Source organism: Chrysemys picta, chromosome 1 (genome assembly GCF_011386835.1).
Source record: "Chrysemys picta bellii isolate R12L10 chromosome 1, ASM1138683v2, whole genome shotgun sequence".
Lineage (NCBI taxonomy): Eukaryota > Metazoa > Chordata > Testudines > Emydidae > Chrysemys > Chrysemys picta.
This window is the reverse complement of record NC_088791.1, coordinates 73657405-73673774: the sequence shown is the minus strand read 5'-3', so window position 1 is coordinate 73673774 and position 16370 is coordinate 73657405. Positions and strand designations below refer to the sequence as shown.

The 16370-nt window shown below is 43.1% G+C and overlaps 1 protein-coding gene across 1 annotated transcript in view; it reads right to left on the bottom strand.

Annotated features, from left to right (window-relative positions):
• Positions 1-16370, bottom strand: part of OTOGL (otogelin like) — a 145250-nt gene that overhangs the window by 38674 nt on the left and 90206 nt on the right. Inside the window, exons 36-41 of the mRNA XM_042850786.2 lie at positions 13008-16042; positions 11136-11313; positions 9715-9857; positions 7908-7931; positions 7692-7784; positions 6452-6641 (exon numbers count right to left, since the gene is read on the bottom strand). Of these exons, the coding sequence (XP_042706720.2) occupies positions 6452-6641; positions 7692-7784; positions 7908-7931; positions 9715-9857; positions 11136-11313; positions 13008-16042 (3663 nt within the window). The remainder of the gene's footprint in view (positions 1-6451; positions 6642-7691; positions 7785-7907; positions 7932-9714; positions 9858-11135; positions 11314-13007; positions 16043-16370) is intronic.

Here is a 16370-nt window from a genome sequence, read left to right as displayed (position 1 = left end):
ATAAATTAAAAAACAAGCAGTGAGGGGCGCTTACATGGTTTTTTTCTGAAAATTTTTCAACAGGTCGACGATGCCTTTTTAGAGGCCTTTAAGAACTTACACATTGAAAGCCCTGTGGGAGTAAACATATCGTGCGTTAGCTGCCTTTGCTCATGTCTGAGACACAGATCTCAAGCCGAAAAGGACAAAATGGAAGAATGAAACATCTGAGACGCCCTTATGGTAGGGGTCATGGCATCCATTTTACAGGTGGCTGTAAAAGGTTGTGTTAAATCAGGCGATTAATAAAACTTATTTAAATGTGTTAATATGATTGTGTCCCCTTTTATACTTGTGGTAGTAAAAGACGGTACCAGTAACAGTCATGTCTACACAGACGGCACTGTTAAAGAAAATATATTACGCCCCCAGGGAAGTTGGGAGCTTTGGCGGGGTTAACCCTCTTTTTCAAGCGGCCAGAAAGCATAGTAAAACTTTAAACAGAAGACAGGTAACAGCATGGCTTTCAGACCAGGATGCTTACACTTTACACAAACCGGCTCGAATACGTTTTAAAAGAAACAAGACCATTGTTTCAGAGGTGGATGCGCAGTGGCAGGCAGATTTGGTGGATATGCACCGGTTCTCCAAACACAACAGCGGTTTTAAGTACATCTTAACAGTGATAGACATTTTATCCAAATATGCATGGGCCTTAGGCCTAAAAGACAAGACGAGTGGTGAGGTATTCAAGGCCTTTAAAGCTATTTTCAGTGAAGGTCGCGTGCCTCAAAAATTACAAACCGATCGGGGGAAAGAATTTTTAAACAAACCTTTAAGTGGATTGTTAAAGCGGCATGGAGTTTACCATTTTGTTACCAATAATGAAGTCAAAGCAGGGGTTGTGGAGCGATTTAACAGAACTTTAAAAACTAGGATGTGGAGATATTTTACAGCCCATAACACCTTTCGCTACATTGACGTCTTACCTGACTTTATAAAGAGTTACAACCAAAGCGTTCACAGAACTATACGTACCAGACCCATTGATGTTAACCCTTCAAATTCTTTGAAGGTATGGAAAACGGTTTACGGAGATAATTTTAAAATAAAACCGGGTGTTGCCCCTTTTAGAAATGGTGACCACGTGAGACTATCTAAAACCAAAGGAGCTTTTGAAAAAGGTTATGAACAGACGTTTACCGATGAGATATTCATAGTGGATAAAGCCTTAACCCGGGGCCAGAGACCTGTATACCGCTTAAAAGATTACGAGGGTGAGGCAGTTACTGGAACTTTTTACCCTGAAGAATTACAAAAAGTAAACCCCAAACGAGACAGGATTTACAGGATTGAAAAAGTTTTAGCAGAAAAAGGAAAAGGGAGAAAAAAGCAGCTACTGGTGAAATGGTTGGGGTGGCCTGATAAGTTTAACAGTTGGGTGGAAGCTTCTCAACTCTGTGACATCTAGACACGAACAAACAAACAAACGATTCCTTCTGCAAGGACAGAGAGAGAAATGAGTGACGGCGGGTTTTACATTACTTTGCCCAGCAATGCCAGCTCTGCAGTTTTTCTCCCTTTTCCTTTTTCTGCTAAAACTTTTTCAATCCTGTAAATCCTGTCTCGTTTGGGGTTTACTTTTTGTAATTCTTCAGGGTAAAAAGTTCCAGTAACTGCCTCACCCTCGTAATCTTTTAAGCGGTATACAGGTCTCTGGCCCCGGGTTAAGGCTTTATCCACTATGAATATCTCATCGGTAAACGTCTGTTCATAACCTTTTTCAAAAGCTCCTTTGGTTTTAGATAGTCTCACGTGGTCACCATTTCTAAAAGGGGCAACACCCGGTTTTATTTTAAAATTATCTCCGTAAACCGTTTTCCATACCTTCAAAGAATTTGAAGGGTTAACATCAATGGGTCTGGTACGTATAGTTCTGTGAACGCTTTGGTTGTAACTCTTTATAAAGTCAGGTAAGACGTCAATGTAGCGAAAGGTGTTATGGGCTGTAAAATATCTCCACATCCTAGTTTTTAAAGTTCTGTTAAATCGCTCCACAACCCCTGCTTTGACTTCATTATTGGTAACAAAATGGTAAACTCCATGCCGCTTTAACAATCCACTTAAAGGTTTGTTTAAAAATTCTTTCCCCCGATCGGTTTGTAATTTTTGAGGCACGCGACCTTCACTGAAAATAGCTTTAAAGGCCTTGAATACCTCACCACTCGTCTTGTCTTTTAGGCCTAAGGCCCATGCATATTTGGATAAAATGTCTATCACTGTTAAGATGTACTTAAAACCGCTGTTGTGTTTGGAGAACCGGTGCATATCCACCAAATCTGCCTGCCACTGCGCATCCACCTCTGAAACAATGGTCTTGTTTCTTTTAAAACGTATTCGAGCCGGTTTGTGTAAAGTGTAAGCATCCTGGTCTGAAAGCCATGCTGTTACCTGTCTTCTGTTTAAAGTTTTACTATGCTTTCTGGCCGCTTGAAAAAGAGGGTTAACCCCGCCAAAGCTCCCAACTTCCCTGGGGGCGTAATATATTTTCTTTAACAGTGCCGTCTGTGTAGACATGACTGTTACTGGTACCGTCTTTTACTACCACAAGTATAAAAGGGGACACAATCATATTAACACATTTAAATAAGTTTTATTAATCGCCTGATTTAACACAACCTTTTACAGCCACCTGTAAAATGGATGCCATGACCCCTACCATAAGGGCGTCTCAGATGTTTCATTCTTCCATTTTGTCCTTTTCGGCTTGAGATCTGTGTCTCAGACATGAGCAAAGGCAGCTAACGCACGATATGTTTACTCCCACAGGGCTTCCAATGTGTAAGTTCTTAAAGGCCTCTAAAAAGGCATCGTCGACCTGTTGAAAAATTTTCAGAAAAAAACCATGTAAGCGCCCCTCACTGCTTGTTTTTTAATTTATGCAACCCAGGCTCCTCAACCACCGCTTCTTAAGCATTCATTTACCTGAGCGCCGTCTTTTCCGTTCGCGTTGTCCGTCGGTTCCTCCCCCGAGCCGCGATCGCCTTCCACCTCTAAGGGGGTGGACAAAGAGAGGCCGTCACGTTCATCGGGCTCTCTCACGAGGGTTTCGGGGTCGGGTTCCGCCGTATCCATCAACGGCTGCATCAAAGGGTCCTCCTCAGAACTGTCGCTGATGTAGCGCTTTCTCCGCGGACGGTCAAAGACCGGGGCTAAAACAAAGTCCGAAGTTCTCACGGGAGTGGTAAAGGAGGCCATGTTTCCTCTCCGCGCTTTCGAAAGCAGGTGTCCTTGGTAAGAGATGGCCGCCTCCTCTGTCTGGCGCTGGGACTTATGGGGTAATGGTGCTGCACTCTGATTGGCGGAGGGCCTTGGGGCGTTCTTAGCGGGGTCACACAACTCCCTTTCGGAGGGGTCACCCCAACCCAAAAGTCTCCCTAATTGGTCAAAATCTCCTCTCGGGCGGTCCTTTTGGCACAAAACCCCTCCTAGTTGGTAGAGGGCAGTGGGAGGAGTTCTTAGAGGGGTCACACGACCCACTTCCGGACGGGTCACCCCGCCCCAGAAGTCCCCCTGATTGGTCAAAATCTCCTCTCGGGGCGGTCCTATCGGGACAAAACCCCTCCTGATTGGTAGAGGTTGGTGGGAGGAGTTCTTAGAGGGGTCACACGACCCGCTTCCGGACGGGTCACCCCGCCCCGGAAGTCACCCTAATTGGTCAAAATCTCCTCTCGGGGCGGTCCTATCGGGACAAAACCCCTCCTGATTGGTAGAGGGCAGTGGGAGGAGTTCTTAGAGGGGTCACACGACCCGCTTCCGGACGGGTCACCCCGCCCCGGAAGTCACCCTAATTGGTCAAAATCTCCTCTCGGGGCGGTCCTATCGGGACAAAACCCCTCCTGATTGGTAGAGGGTGGTGGGAGGAGTTCTTAGAGGGGTCACATGACACACCTAGCTTCCGGCCAGGTGGCACCTTGACCCCGGAAGTAATACCCCTTGGGGTGGGACTTCCGGTGACAGATGGGAGGGGCCAAGGGGGTCAAGGGGCGGGGTTAGGGTTTGATTGATGGTAGGGCCCTTATACTACTTGCACCAAAGCCAGCACTTCCCATCTCCCCTGGATTTACAGCTTTTTGCTCTTCTCAGCCCATGGGTGAGCTTTTGGCTTTAAGTACTTGATTTGCTTAGACATGGGGCGGCAGGTATGTATACTTTTTGGTGGTGCCCAGAATGGGTCCAAGTCCCCCCCGCTCGCACACACACCTGCCTAAGGGTCTGGGAGGGAGTTTGGGTGCAGGATGGGGTTTGGGCTCTGGGAGGGAGTTTGGGTGCGGGAGAGGTGAGGGGTCAGGCTCTGGGAGAGAGTTTGGGTACGGGAGAGGTGAGGGGTCAGATTCTGGGAGGGAATTTGGGTACGGGGTATGGGCTGCGGCAGAGGGTTGGGGTGCAGGAGGGGGGCGGGCTCTGGGAAGGAGTTTGGGTGCAGGAAAAGGTGCGGGGGGTGGGATCGGGGAGGGAGTTTGGGTGTGGACTCTGGTCTGGGACATGGGGTTGGGGTGTGGGAGAGGGTGAGGGGTGCGGCACTTATCTTGGGCAGCTCCCAAAGCGACCTGCGCACCCCTCTGGCAGCGGCTCCTAGGTAGGAGGCCGGGGGGGGGGTGTCTCTGTGTGCCGCTGCCTGCAGGCACCACCCATGCAGCTCCCATTGGCCGCAGTTCCCGGTCAATGGGAGCTGCGGAGTCGGCACTCGGGGCGGGGCAGTGCTCGAGACACGCCCCCGTCCTCCAAGGCCGCAGGGACATGCCGGCCGCTTTTGGGAGTGGCGCGGAGCGAGGGCGGGCAGGAAGCCACCTTAGCCCCGCTGCGCTGCTGCTGATGGCAGGGTGGGCGGGGATCCCGGGACCCCTTTAAATTGCCTGGGGGTGGCAGGCGGGGCTGGGAGACGCTCTGGGGGAGGCGCATGGGGGCCCTGAATATTCCTGGAGCCTGGGCAGCACGGGCCCATATAACTGGCCACCACTGGCTTAGGCTATATATTTTATCTGGTGGAATTAACATTGGCCTGTTATTTTGAAATTAATTCTTTTAAAAAGAATAAAATAATTTGAAGTTTAACTCATGAATTTTATTTGTATAGAGCAGTAACTGTTAAATTACATTGCGACTGATATTAAAATACCTCTTTACACTTAGGATTATCTAATGTTATCTTGTCAGTTTGAATTTGACTACAAAGAGCTAAAGGGAAGAGGAAAGCTTTTAAAACTGATCTGTGACGCCAAATCGGAAAATAAGAATTGAAAAAAGAAAAAGAAAAGAAAGAAAAGCTATATTATTCAAAACTGTTCCTGTGATTTTCTGCACTAGCAACTGTTAATTATTAGTTCTTCAAAGATTGAGGAACAGAGTATCCTCACTCTTAGAACACTTTTGCTCTAACCACAGGATCCCAGTTTTAATAAGTATTTCTCCAGCAGCTGTTGAATATTGATGTGGAAGCACATAAACATATTACACTCTGCAGAAGTTATATCCAAATTAAATGTGTTATACGGTCGAGTTGCTGTATCAAGTCAATAACAATTGTATAGGTCACATTAGTTATGAATATTTATTTTTTGTTCTCTTCCCTATTAAATCTGTTGATGTGCCTTTTATGTCGAAGAACATGGTAAGACATCAATTTAGGGATGCACTCAGTACCTCATGAGGCATCAACACCATGCCACAGATAGTTTTACCATGGTTATTTTTTCCCCCTTGCATTGCTCTTTTTTCCTATGGCTTTTCTTTCTGAGGACTGAAAACCAAAAAGCCCTGTCCATAAGCAGAAACAGTTGTGGATTAAGGAACCGTAGCAGGCCTGGATCTGGCTCCTGTATCTACAAAGGAAACAGCTCCTTAGCCAAACCCACAGATTTGGTAATTGCTCCCATCATCCCAGGGCTAGGCCATTCCTTCCTTTACAGTGGATGGGGGAGAAAGCCTTTCAGAAATTAGTATCCCTTTGCAAAGCCCACTGAATGCACTGCCTCCACCTCAACTCATTCCTTGGTGGTTTCTTCTGAGCACAAAATTTGGCTCCTTTTGCTCAGTGGATTTCATTCATATTTTTACATGCAGCCAGTGCTTTTGATGGGTGCACTTCAAATAGAGATGAATATATAAAACGTAGTGATAATTATTTACCCTGATATTATTTAAACAGGTGCTTTGAAACACAAGTAACATTCATTGATAGATTATGGATCCAATCCTGGGAACCCAGATCAGGTAGAATTTTCATTACAATTAATGAGAGTTTCATATCTGAAGGACTATAAGACAACAGATAATGGCTGATAAATCTTGATTGACAGCGGCATTAAGAAGTGGGGTATTTTACAACTTTTAAGTGAGAGAAGACTAAAAAAAAAAACTTTAGTGAAAAAAATATAATACAAACAAAGATTAATAGAGAAGATAATCTTACCACAAAGTCCTTCTGTCTTGGTAGATGTGTTAGAATGTAAGCCATATTGTATATCTATAATGCCTGTAACATGAGCCCACTTAATGCTAATGCCAGCAGGTGTGTTAATGACGTACATGGCACCAGTATCCTGAATACATAGTCCATGTTTTGAGAAAGGTAATGGTTGAATTACAGAATCCACTACTACCTAAATAAACCAAATATATTTTTTAATGAACAGCAGAATTCCAGAAACACATTTAATGAAATAGCAAATAGCATTTGTATTTTATCGTTTTAGATTGTTTCCATCATATTTATCAGCGGTAGTCAGGGTGTGCAAATCATGGCATTTCTAATCAACCTCCGACCATCTCCTATAATCGCAAAGAAAGTAGGCAATGAATGAAAATGATGAAGGACGAATCTTTTGTAATTGTGAAAACAGGAAATCTTGCTTGTTCCCATACCCAACTGCCCAAATAAGAAACGCATCCTGCTTTCTTCATTTTCTCTCTCTTTCTACCTATTATTGACTGGCAGGGAGATAATGGATTGAACGTAGAACTGGAGATCAGAAAGTCAACAAGTCTAGGAACAGTTCTTATTCTGGTTCCATTTTGAACATCTATTATGAATGTGTTTTGCAGAGTTTCCACCAACATGATCAAATCCCTGGTGCTTCTTCAAAAGTCTGTGAAACTGGGCCAAATGTTGGTTTTGTAAACCAACCAAAAACTAATAAATTTTTCTTGGTTTGGGGTTTTATCACAAAAGATTCCCACCTCAGCTTTGCTTAGGGTTTTAGTTCAATATCCATCTGAAAGATAGTAATTCCATCGTCACAGTGTCCCCTAAAACCATGCTGAGGAACTATGCTACCTAGAGAATGACAAACACCACTTCCAGCAATAAAGAGGAGAGGCAGCTGACCTCAGTGCTATAGGAGATCAAGAATGAAAGAAGAGCGGGAAGAAATTGGTAGATTTAATGTTTATGGGTTTTTTTTTTTCTAAATCATTCATGAAAGAGGGATAACTGGAAGGCCAACAGCATATTTTATACAAAAAAATTATAAAATAATACTGTTGTTCCTCTTGTAGTACAACAAGGAGAGGATGGAGCTGTACCACAGGAGTAACCCTGTTCCTACACTTTATAAACTGTAAAGACTGGTTTACTGCATGCTAGAACAGAGTAGCGCTGTGTAAATTACCCTTTAAATACACATATGCTGAATATTAACAATTATTCTCACCTTTCTTGCCAAGCGGTTGATGAGTACTTTATTTGTAGGTGTTGTTACATTTAATTTCTTAAAACAGAGCCCTGAAGTGCCTCCAGGTGAAACCTTGTAAGAAAAATGCCAAAATAAGAGTTTGGGGGATGGGTGAATATTACAGATAGTATTTATTTTAGCGTGTACAAGAAGTAAATAACAAGTGGTATACTTAAAAATTAACAAAATACTCACTAGTTTTCTTATTGAATTTGCACTCTGAAAAACATTTAAAAAGTAGATTAGAAATGCAGGGATATTAGTAACGTTCCTCCTGTTTTGCTATGACAAATTATTAGTCATTTTCAACACTGAGGGTCCATCTCCTGCTATCTTAATGCTAGCTAAACTTTCACTAAACATGGGAACATATACATCCCTGTTAGTCCCAAAGCAGACCTGGCTGGGGGTATTGCCCAGCCAGTGAGTGGGTCTCAGCTGTTTGCAGGGCCTAGGGCAGAAGACAAGGGGATGTTCATCCCGGCCTGTCCCGGCTCAACCTGCCTGGGTGTCAGACTGTTCCCTCAATCTGTCAGCAGGGCCCAGCAGCCTCTGCAGCCCCAGGCTAGGGGCTACTCCATCAGCCCCTGCCCCAGCTGCGCACGGTTCGGAGGTGGCAGTGGTTGGGCCTGGGACAAGGGAGGTGCAAGGGGCCTGTCACGAATTTCTAAGGGAATAGGAATGGGGTGGCACACTGAAGTTTTTCCTTGGCAGCACATTGTCTTGAGCAGCCTCTGCTTTAACCACCTCACTGGTCACAGGTCCCCTGGAGTGAGAGGATTTATAGGTGCCAAACCAAGCTGGGCCTATCACATTGGGAAACAGGGTCCTGACACCAAGAGAGCCAGACTGGACCATGTGTTTCTACCCAGAGCGAGGTGTGGGAAGCCAGGCTTGTCACGTGAGGGCTGCACTTGAGAAGCACCTAAAGGGGTCTGGTGTACAGTTCACACAGTAATTAGGACCTCTTATCAAATTACAGTAATCACCTAAAACACTGCTGTAGTAATATCATAAAATTTAGTGTTTTGGGTCCCAATCCTACAAAATATTTGCTAATGTAGCCCATGTGGACTTTGCCCATTTGCCCATGTGCACTCCCAATGAAATCAGCCATACAGGCACAGGGTTCCACAAGGGCTATCCCAATGCAGGACTGAGGCCCTGGACCATTACTACAGTGTACTGTAGGCATTAATTGTCTAAGGATAAGGATTGCAAGATTTGGCCTCAATTTATTTATGAGAAAAATGTGACCTTGAATATTTTTTCTTGTTAAACTCACTTTAATATAATCAAATATTTTGTGACTTTCCCTCTCACACAAACCACCCACACAATGATCTTAATTCACCTGTGAGTTTTACCAAGTTTCACCAGCCTTGCAGAAAGTCAACCCTGAGAGCGGTAGCATTGGTGCAAGTCCCCCCAACACCCGCACCCAGCCAGTGCAGTTCCAGAAGTGTGAGGGGAGGTGGAGGCTTTAAGCATATCACTCGGGCATCCACTGCCCCAGGAGGACTATTGTGGAGATCCTGCTGAAACTTGAAGCTAGCATCACAAGCAAAATCCCTGGAGGAAGCCAGTGATATGGGCATCTCTTGCCTTCCTCTCATGGGACTGAATTCCCCTGGGGTGCAACTGTTACAGGCTAGTGGAAGGGGATATACAATTTGCACTTCTCTTCACCACCTCAGTTAAACTATGCTGATTTACCCTTTGAGGATCTAGTCCACTCAGTTGAATATCTAACAATAAGAAAGAAAACTACAGTTTCATTTCCTTGTAACAAATACAACAATTACTAGTTATCCTGAGGTCTGTTTCATTTCCCAAGAGGTACAATAAAACATGTGCTTTGAAATATAAATAACTTACAATTTTTAAAATGGCTATCACTGTTAACTGGATGTTAATTCATGTTGTGCCTTTGCACACACGTACCAAAATAATTCAACATTACTAAGGTTATTGAGGAAGTGATAGCAAGCAAACATCTTACCCGATTAGTGGGACACTTTTCAATATGAGCAACAATTATTTCTCCTGGGAGCTTGACTAAAATGTAGGAAGCCATATTATAGAGGGCTATGTTATTTCCATCAAATGTAATAATGCTCAGTTCAGACAGTACAGAACATTGACCTAAAAAAGAACTGACATTTAATGAGGGTACCACAAAACTGACCACTACAAATTTCTTTAAATCTTCTATTTTTGGCAATAATTGCCTCTTCAGTAAAAACAAAAACCCACCACTGTTAGCTGGAATTGCTGTGCACAGCGCATTGAGCCAAGAGGAGAAGGAAGTACCTTATGTTGTTCAATAGCAACAGCTCTGGCCAGTTAAGGAGTGCGCTGGATACAGGGACAGATCCTCAGCAGTTGCAAATTGTCATCACTCCGTTGAAGTGAATGGAGTAATGACAATTTACATGAAATGAGGGTCTGTTCCATGGGTCAAAAGGGAGATTCAATCATTCTTCTACAACTGAAAAGTCAGTGGCTGCAACATGGAGGTCTCAAGAAGGTCATACATCTTTATGACTATCTATATTTTAATACTCACCTTTGCTACACCCTAAAAAAATAAAAATAAAATTGGAGCGTCTATTGCCAGAATTAGGACCTGATGCAACACTCTTTAAATGAAATGACATATCTATTGAGGTCAAGGCCTAAAGTTCCAGTTAGAGTTGAGTGAAATTTGGAATTTCCGTCCCGCAGGAAATTCTGATATTTCAACGTTTTTCTTTTGGGAAAAAAGCTGATATTCTAACATTTTTCATGGAAGGGAAATTTCAATATAGAAATGTTAAAATGCTTCATTTCAATATTTTCAATCAGAATGTTCTGACATTCCCAAAATCAAAAGGTTTCATTCTGATTTGTTGGTTGAACTAACCTGAGACATTTCATTATTAAACTGTATTTTCCTACTGTGGCACATTGTCTCATGGGAGTTGTAGTTCTGGAGCCTGATTTACAACGCAGTATATTTAAAAATCTGTATGTTAAACTCCAAAGGAAAAAAAAATCAAATTAAGCAAAGTAATCTATAAAAATAATGCTGATTTATTCTTTGCCACAAAATATGAAAGTTTATTTATTTTATTTTAAGAAAAGGCTTTTCTGTTGTATTTTTACTGTGGTATTGCACGCCTCATGGGCATTAATGGATTTAGTTTCTCAATATTCCTGAGAAGTATGGAATTCCCAAGTATTTTGCCCTAAATTCACACAGAAAATCTGTGGCAAAACTAGGAATAGAAACCATGTATTCTGAGTCTCAGGCCAGTGCATTAACCACAAGACAATCCTTCCTCTTGAATTTATAATCCTTAATTTATAATTTTTGATGTTTACATAATCAAGTTTTAATCTTTCACATTTGAGAACGTAACAAACAATATAATGACTTACAGGGACATTCCCATTCTGGACAACAGCTATCACTGTTAACTTGAACTGGCATTCCTCGAAAACCACAGTCAGGTTTTTCCACGTTCTTATGGCAGTTCCTTGAAACGTTATACAACATCCATCCCATATTAATGCATACATACTGGCTACATCTGTCTACAGGTTCAATGTATCTTGGCTGTTATGTAGAAAGGAAAAATAGGAATGAGCATTGCAGTCAGTATATTCAAAAATTAAATTCAGAGACACGGACAAGAATATTCTTACACCACATGAGTTTAGCTGCAACATGAGCTCCCTGCAGCTTTTGCTTTTGAACATCCAATGCTCAAGGGACCTATCCATGCCCATTCAAGGTTAAAGAGGTCAACTGGATGCACTAGATAGGTCTCCATCTAGCACCCAAGAATCCACCAAGTTAATCTGCTGCATGCTCCTAGGCTAGAAAGGAAACAGACTCCCAATACTTTTCTCCCATATCCCCCAGGACACTCAGTGGTAAATTAGCCACTGGGCCAATGGGGCCCCTGCCCAGGGACCCCAACCCACTCCGCCCACCCGGTGCTCCTGCTGGGGTGCAGGGCTGGGACACGGGGGCTTGCCCTGCTCCACCCTCCCACCCAGTGCTCCTGCCAGGGAGCAGGATCGGGGCATGGGAGCTTGCCCCCCTCTGCCCACCTGGTGCACCTGCCAGGGAGCGGGGGAAGCCTCCGCACCCCGACCCAGCTCCCCGGCAGGAGTTCCCCCCGTGTCCCGACCCCATTTCCCCAGTAGGAGTGCTGGGGGACTGCGGGGGGACTGCAGGCAGAAGGGGTAGGGAGGGGCCCCCACTTGCTCTGACCCAGGGCCCCACAAACCCCTAATCTGCCTCTGAGGACACTGAGCAGGACAAGGCAGAAATTTGCCATAGTGCCCAAATACATATACAAATAAATTAAAGATAACCAAAAAGAACAAACAACAATAAAATCAACAAAAACACAGAATTCCAATTAATCCTTGAAATTGTGACATGGTCATGGATCTTTTGCTAAAATTGAGAAAAGGGCTCTATCATTTGAAGACAGAGTAACTGAAGATGTTGGAGGCACTTTATTCACTTGTGGCTCCTCGTATTTGTTCCAATAACCTCAGAAAAACAGGTTATTGGCCTATCAATGTATTTCCAGGGGTCTGCTTTCATACACCCACAGCACTGGGTACATATATACATACATACACACACACACACACACACACACACCTCTCACTGGAACATAGGTGCTGGAACTAGAGGTGGGGGTGGGGGTGCTGCAGCACCCCCTGACTTGAAGTGGTTTCCATTATATACAGGGTTTACAGTTTGGTTCAATGGCTCTCAGCACCCCCAGTATACAAGTTGTTCCAGTACCACTGCACTGGAGCCCAGTAGAAAGCATTGGCTATTGAGGCCAGATGCACACTTGCTCACAGTAACCAGTGTTCATGCCCACAAGTATATAAGGAGACATAACCCTGCTTTGTTCCTCAGTAACTTCCACTAATTTAAATTCCATAGACTCCAAAGAAGTAGGGAGGGAAGGTGAGCTGTGCCCATCTCTGCAGGAAATAATTTCAAAGAACTCCATGTCTCAGTAGGGGCACGCAGCTCCAATGGCCAAAGTTTTCTAGAGTGTTTCAGCCAATTTGTGGAGTACACAAGTGCACCCAAGAGTGTGGAGGTGCAGGCAATCTTCAAAGAAAAATAAAGAGCCAATATAAAGGCCAAACAAAGAGAGAAAAATGAAAGATATTTTATCCAATTTAAAACCTCTCCCATCCCAGTTGGTAGAGAAAAAGCAGATTAAAAAGCAATATACAGAGTGTACAGTGGGCAGATAAAATTGATCATACCATACAATCTGAGGAAGATGACATCAGTGTATGTATCATTGTGCCATATGAAGCATGGTCAGCTGTAACTGTCATCATCATGTCTGTGTCTGTCAGTGAAGTTTGCGTTTCCACAGGTTCTGTAGTAGAAGATAGCACCTTTGCATAACTGAAATGAGATGAAGCTGTTACAGTGGTGCTCTGCAATCCTCCAATCCCCACTTGCTCTGGTTCTGTTAGATTATAGTAAGGTTTGATTGTTCTTTGTGGTGGAATTCTGGACCAATCTGATAGCGGTACATCTGTGACTTCAGAAATAGAGACAGATTTTCCTGAAGTTATGCTGCTTTGACTGGGCAAGGAAGTAGTCTGAACAGAAGAGAACGTTGAGTGTAGCAGTGAAGATTTCTCAGTAGTTGTAGATTTTGTCTTAGTAATATTTCTTTGTACATGTGAAGTCTGACTACTTTCTCTAGTGTCTGCAGTTCTCCCAATGGAGGTTGCATATTTAAGTTCTGAAGCTGCAGAAGGTGTAATCTTCAGCTCTGAGAATGCAGTCATGGCACCAGTTGTTTTCATGACTATAGTTTTTATCATTTCTTTAGTACTCAGTGAAACTGGGGAATGTGCAGATGTCAGTAAAGTCTTAGGTGAAGGATACATAGGTGTTTTAGAGGTAGCAGGAATTGGCACTGAACTAGAGGCTGTGTAAAGCTCAATATGAGTAACAGAAGATTCAGTGGTTTTTGCAGTAACACTAGGGGCTATGGTGGTGGCAGGAGTAACTAATAAAGTTATTGAAGGACTAACTGATGTTTTCATAGTGACATAAGTTGGCACTAAGGATGTAGTACTCAAAGCTGTGCTCATGGTCAGTGCTGCCGATGGCACTGTGGAGTGAGTGACTATTTCAGTGGGCACAAAAGTTCTTGTTTCATATTCTATGGAAGGACTTGATGATGATATATTTGTTCCTAATGATACAGTAGATACATGGGAGGTCTCTGAAGAAGGTGAAGATGTAGTAGTGAATATACTGGAATAGCTTTCCAAAGTGACTTTCGGAGTTTTAGAAGTTAATAAATGTGGTAGTGCAAATGACGTTTTAGGCACTGCTGAAGGACTTATGTAAATGTTTGTGCCTAAAGTTAATGTAGCAATACCCGAGGGAGAGGTTGCCAGTTCTGTATGTGGGCTTTTTGAGGTTTCTTGTGTACCCATGGATACAATGGGTGATTGGGTAAGAGTTACATTTGATATCAAAGCAGATGTCCTGTTTACTGTGGGAATCACTGAAGAACTTGTTGTATGGGATGTCATGGCAGAGGCTTGTGAAACAGATGGTCTTGCTGATGACAACAACATTGTAAGTAATGTGGATGGACTAGTAAAAGACAATATAGCTCCTGATAGTTCTCTAGAAGTTAGAGAAGTGTCAGTACTTCGTACCACAGAGGCAGTTTTGAATTCTGAATGTGGACTGATAGGGTACTCTGTTATTTTTGAAGTGGTTCTTGCCATTTGATAAGTAGCTAATGTGGCATTTATGGGAAATACAGGTGTACTGAAAGGGAAGGCTGTAGAACTAATGGATGCAGTCAACCTTTTAGAAATAGTTGATATTGGAAATGCATCAGTGTGTAGTGCATATTTACTTTCTGTTGAGATTGTACTTGTTACAGATACCTCAGAGATTTGAGGAGTGGCTAGAAGAGATACTGAAGTAGCGGAAGGTTCTAAGAAGAGACTCTTTGAGACAACTGTGACTTCTCTCGTTGCTTTGGGCTTGGGGGATGTAATTGGAGGAGGCATTAATGTAGACATTGTGTGTGTTACAAGGGGACTCAAAGAAGACCACGTTGTTCTCATGGTTGTAGGGATTTGAGAAGCAACTGGAGATGAAGTTTCAGTCATTATAGGTGGAATACTGGAAACAGTGTCTGTGCTTAATTGAACTATATGTTTGGAGGGAGTCACTGAAATGTCCATTGAAGATAAAAATGTAGGTAGTGAAGTTCTTGTTAAAGAACTGGTTGTTCTTAAAGATGATGAAGTAGTTTGGGAGGTGGGTGGAGTTGGCACCAAGTATGAAGCTGTGATTAACTGAGGAGGACTAGTTTCAAAGCTAGTAAATCTAGAAGTAGCCTTGGGAGTTTGAAAAACAGTTGAAGTTGGGGCATAAACAGAAGCTGGGTGAACTATAGGTTGAACCATAGTAGACCTGGTTCTTTCAGTCATAGTAGATAGTGGTGAAGTAGATGCAGGTAATATTAATTGTGAGCTTGTAAAGAATGTGGGACTTGAAAAAGATGTTCTTCCAGTTAATGAAGCAGATGAAGGAAATTCTGTGGATGTTTGTGGCAGTTGTGAATGGCTTGTGGAAGGTCTTCTGGTTCCCCAGATCCTTGTAGGTACTTCAGTAGTGACAAAGGCTGGTCCAGGAGATAAACTTGCTAATGCTGTGGAAGAGGATGCAGTTCCTGTTTCAAGTGAAAATGGTGTTACCACTAAGGAAGTGGGCATTGGTAATGTAGAATGTCTAGGAACAGGACTTGCAGTTAGCAGAGTAAAAGAAGGTGTTGGTGGAACTGCCATAGTAATGGGTGAGGTTATAAACACTGTCGGACTTACAGTAGGGGATGTTTTTAATGTCGCTGCTGCTGTCTGAAGAGTAGCTGGAAGATCTGTTGAAGATACAGGCTTGGGCAGTACAGACAGGCTTGCTGTGCTGTGGGTTACTTTGGAAGACTGCAGTGTACTTGAAACAGGTAATGAATGAGTTAAATAAGTAGTTGTATGAGGTGATGCCAGTGAATGAAAGTCTGACAAAGTTTCTGCTGTAGTGTTTGCTCCTCTTAAAGTTGTGTCTATCTTTGTGGTTATTTTGGTAGTTACAATTGTATGACTAGGCTCAGCTTCAGCTTCTGCAGTAACAAATATAGGGGGCAGCTGAGGAAATCTCTCTGTAGTAACAATTGTAGGAGAGATTAATGCAGTGGGCCTTGTCCTCTGGGTTTTTGTTCCAGCTGCCAGCTCTGTAGGTGTCACAGGTATGCCTGGGAAAAAAAACGTATATTTCACTGTTATTCTGTATTAAAGAAAGAGCAAAACAGCAACATCTAACAGTCACTGGGTACCAATCTAAATATAAACCAACCTATTCTTAGATAGCTTAAATTCCCTGAAAAGATAACCGCAGTATGTCCCCAAAGACATTGTTTCAGGATATCTGCAGACTCTAGAGGACAACTCAACATTAGCTGCACACAACTCACATTTGTAAGGTTTTCTTCACAAACCAAAAAGCTAGGTTTTTTATTATATGGTAGTTTAAAGCTTTTATTCTGGAGCACAATTCTGCAGCAAGGAGTGAATTCTGTAGCA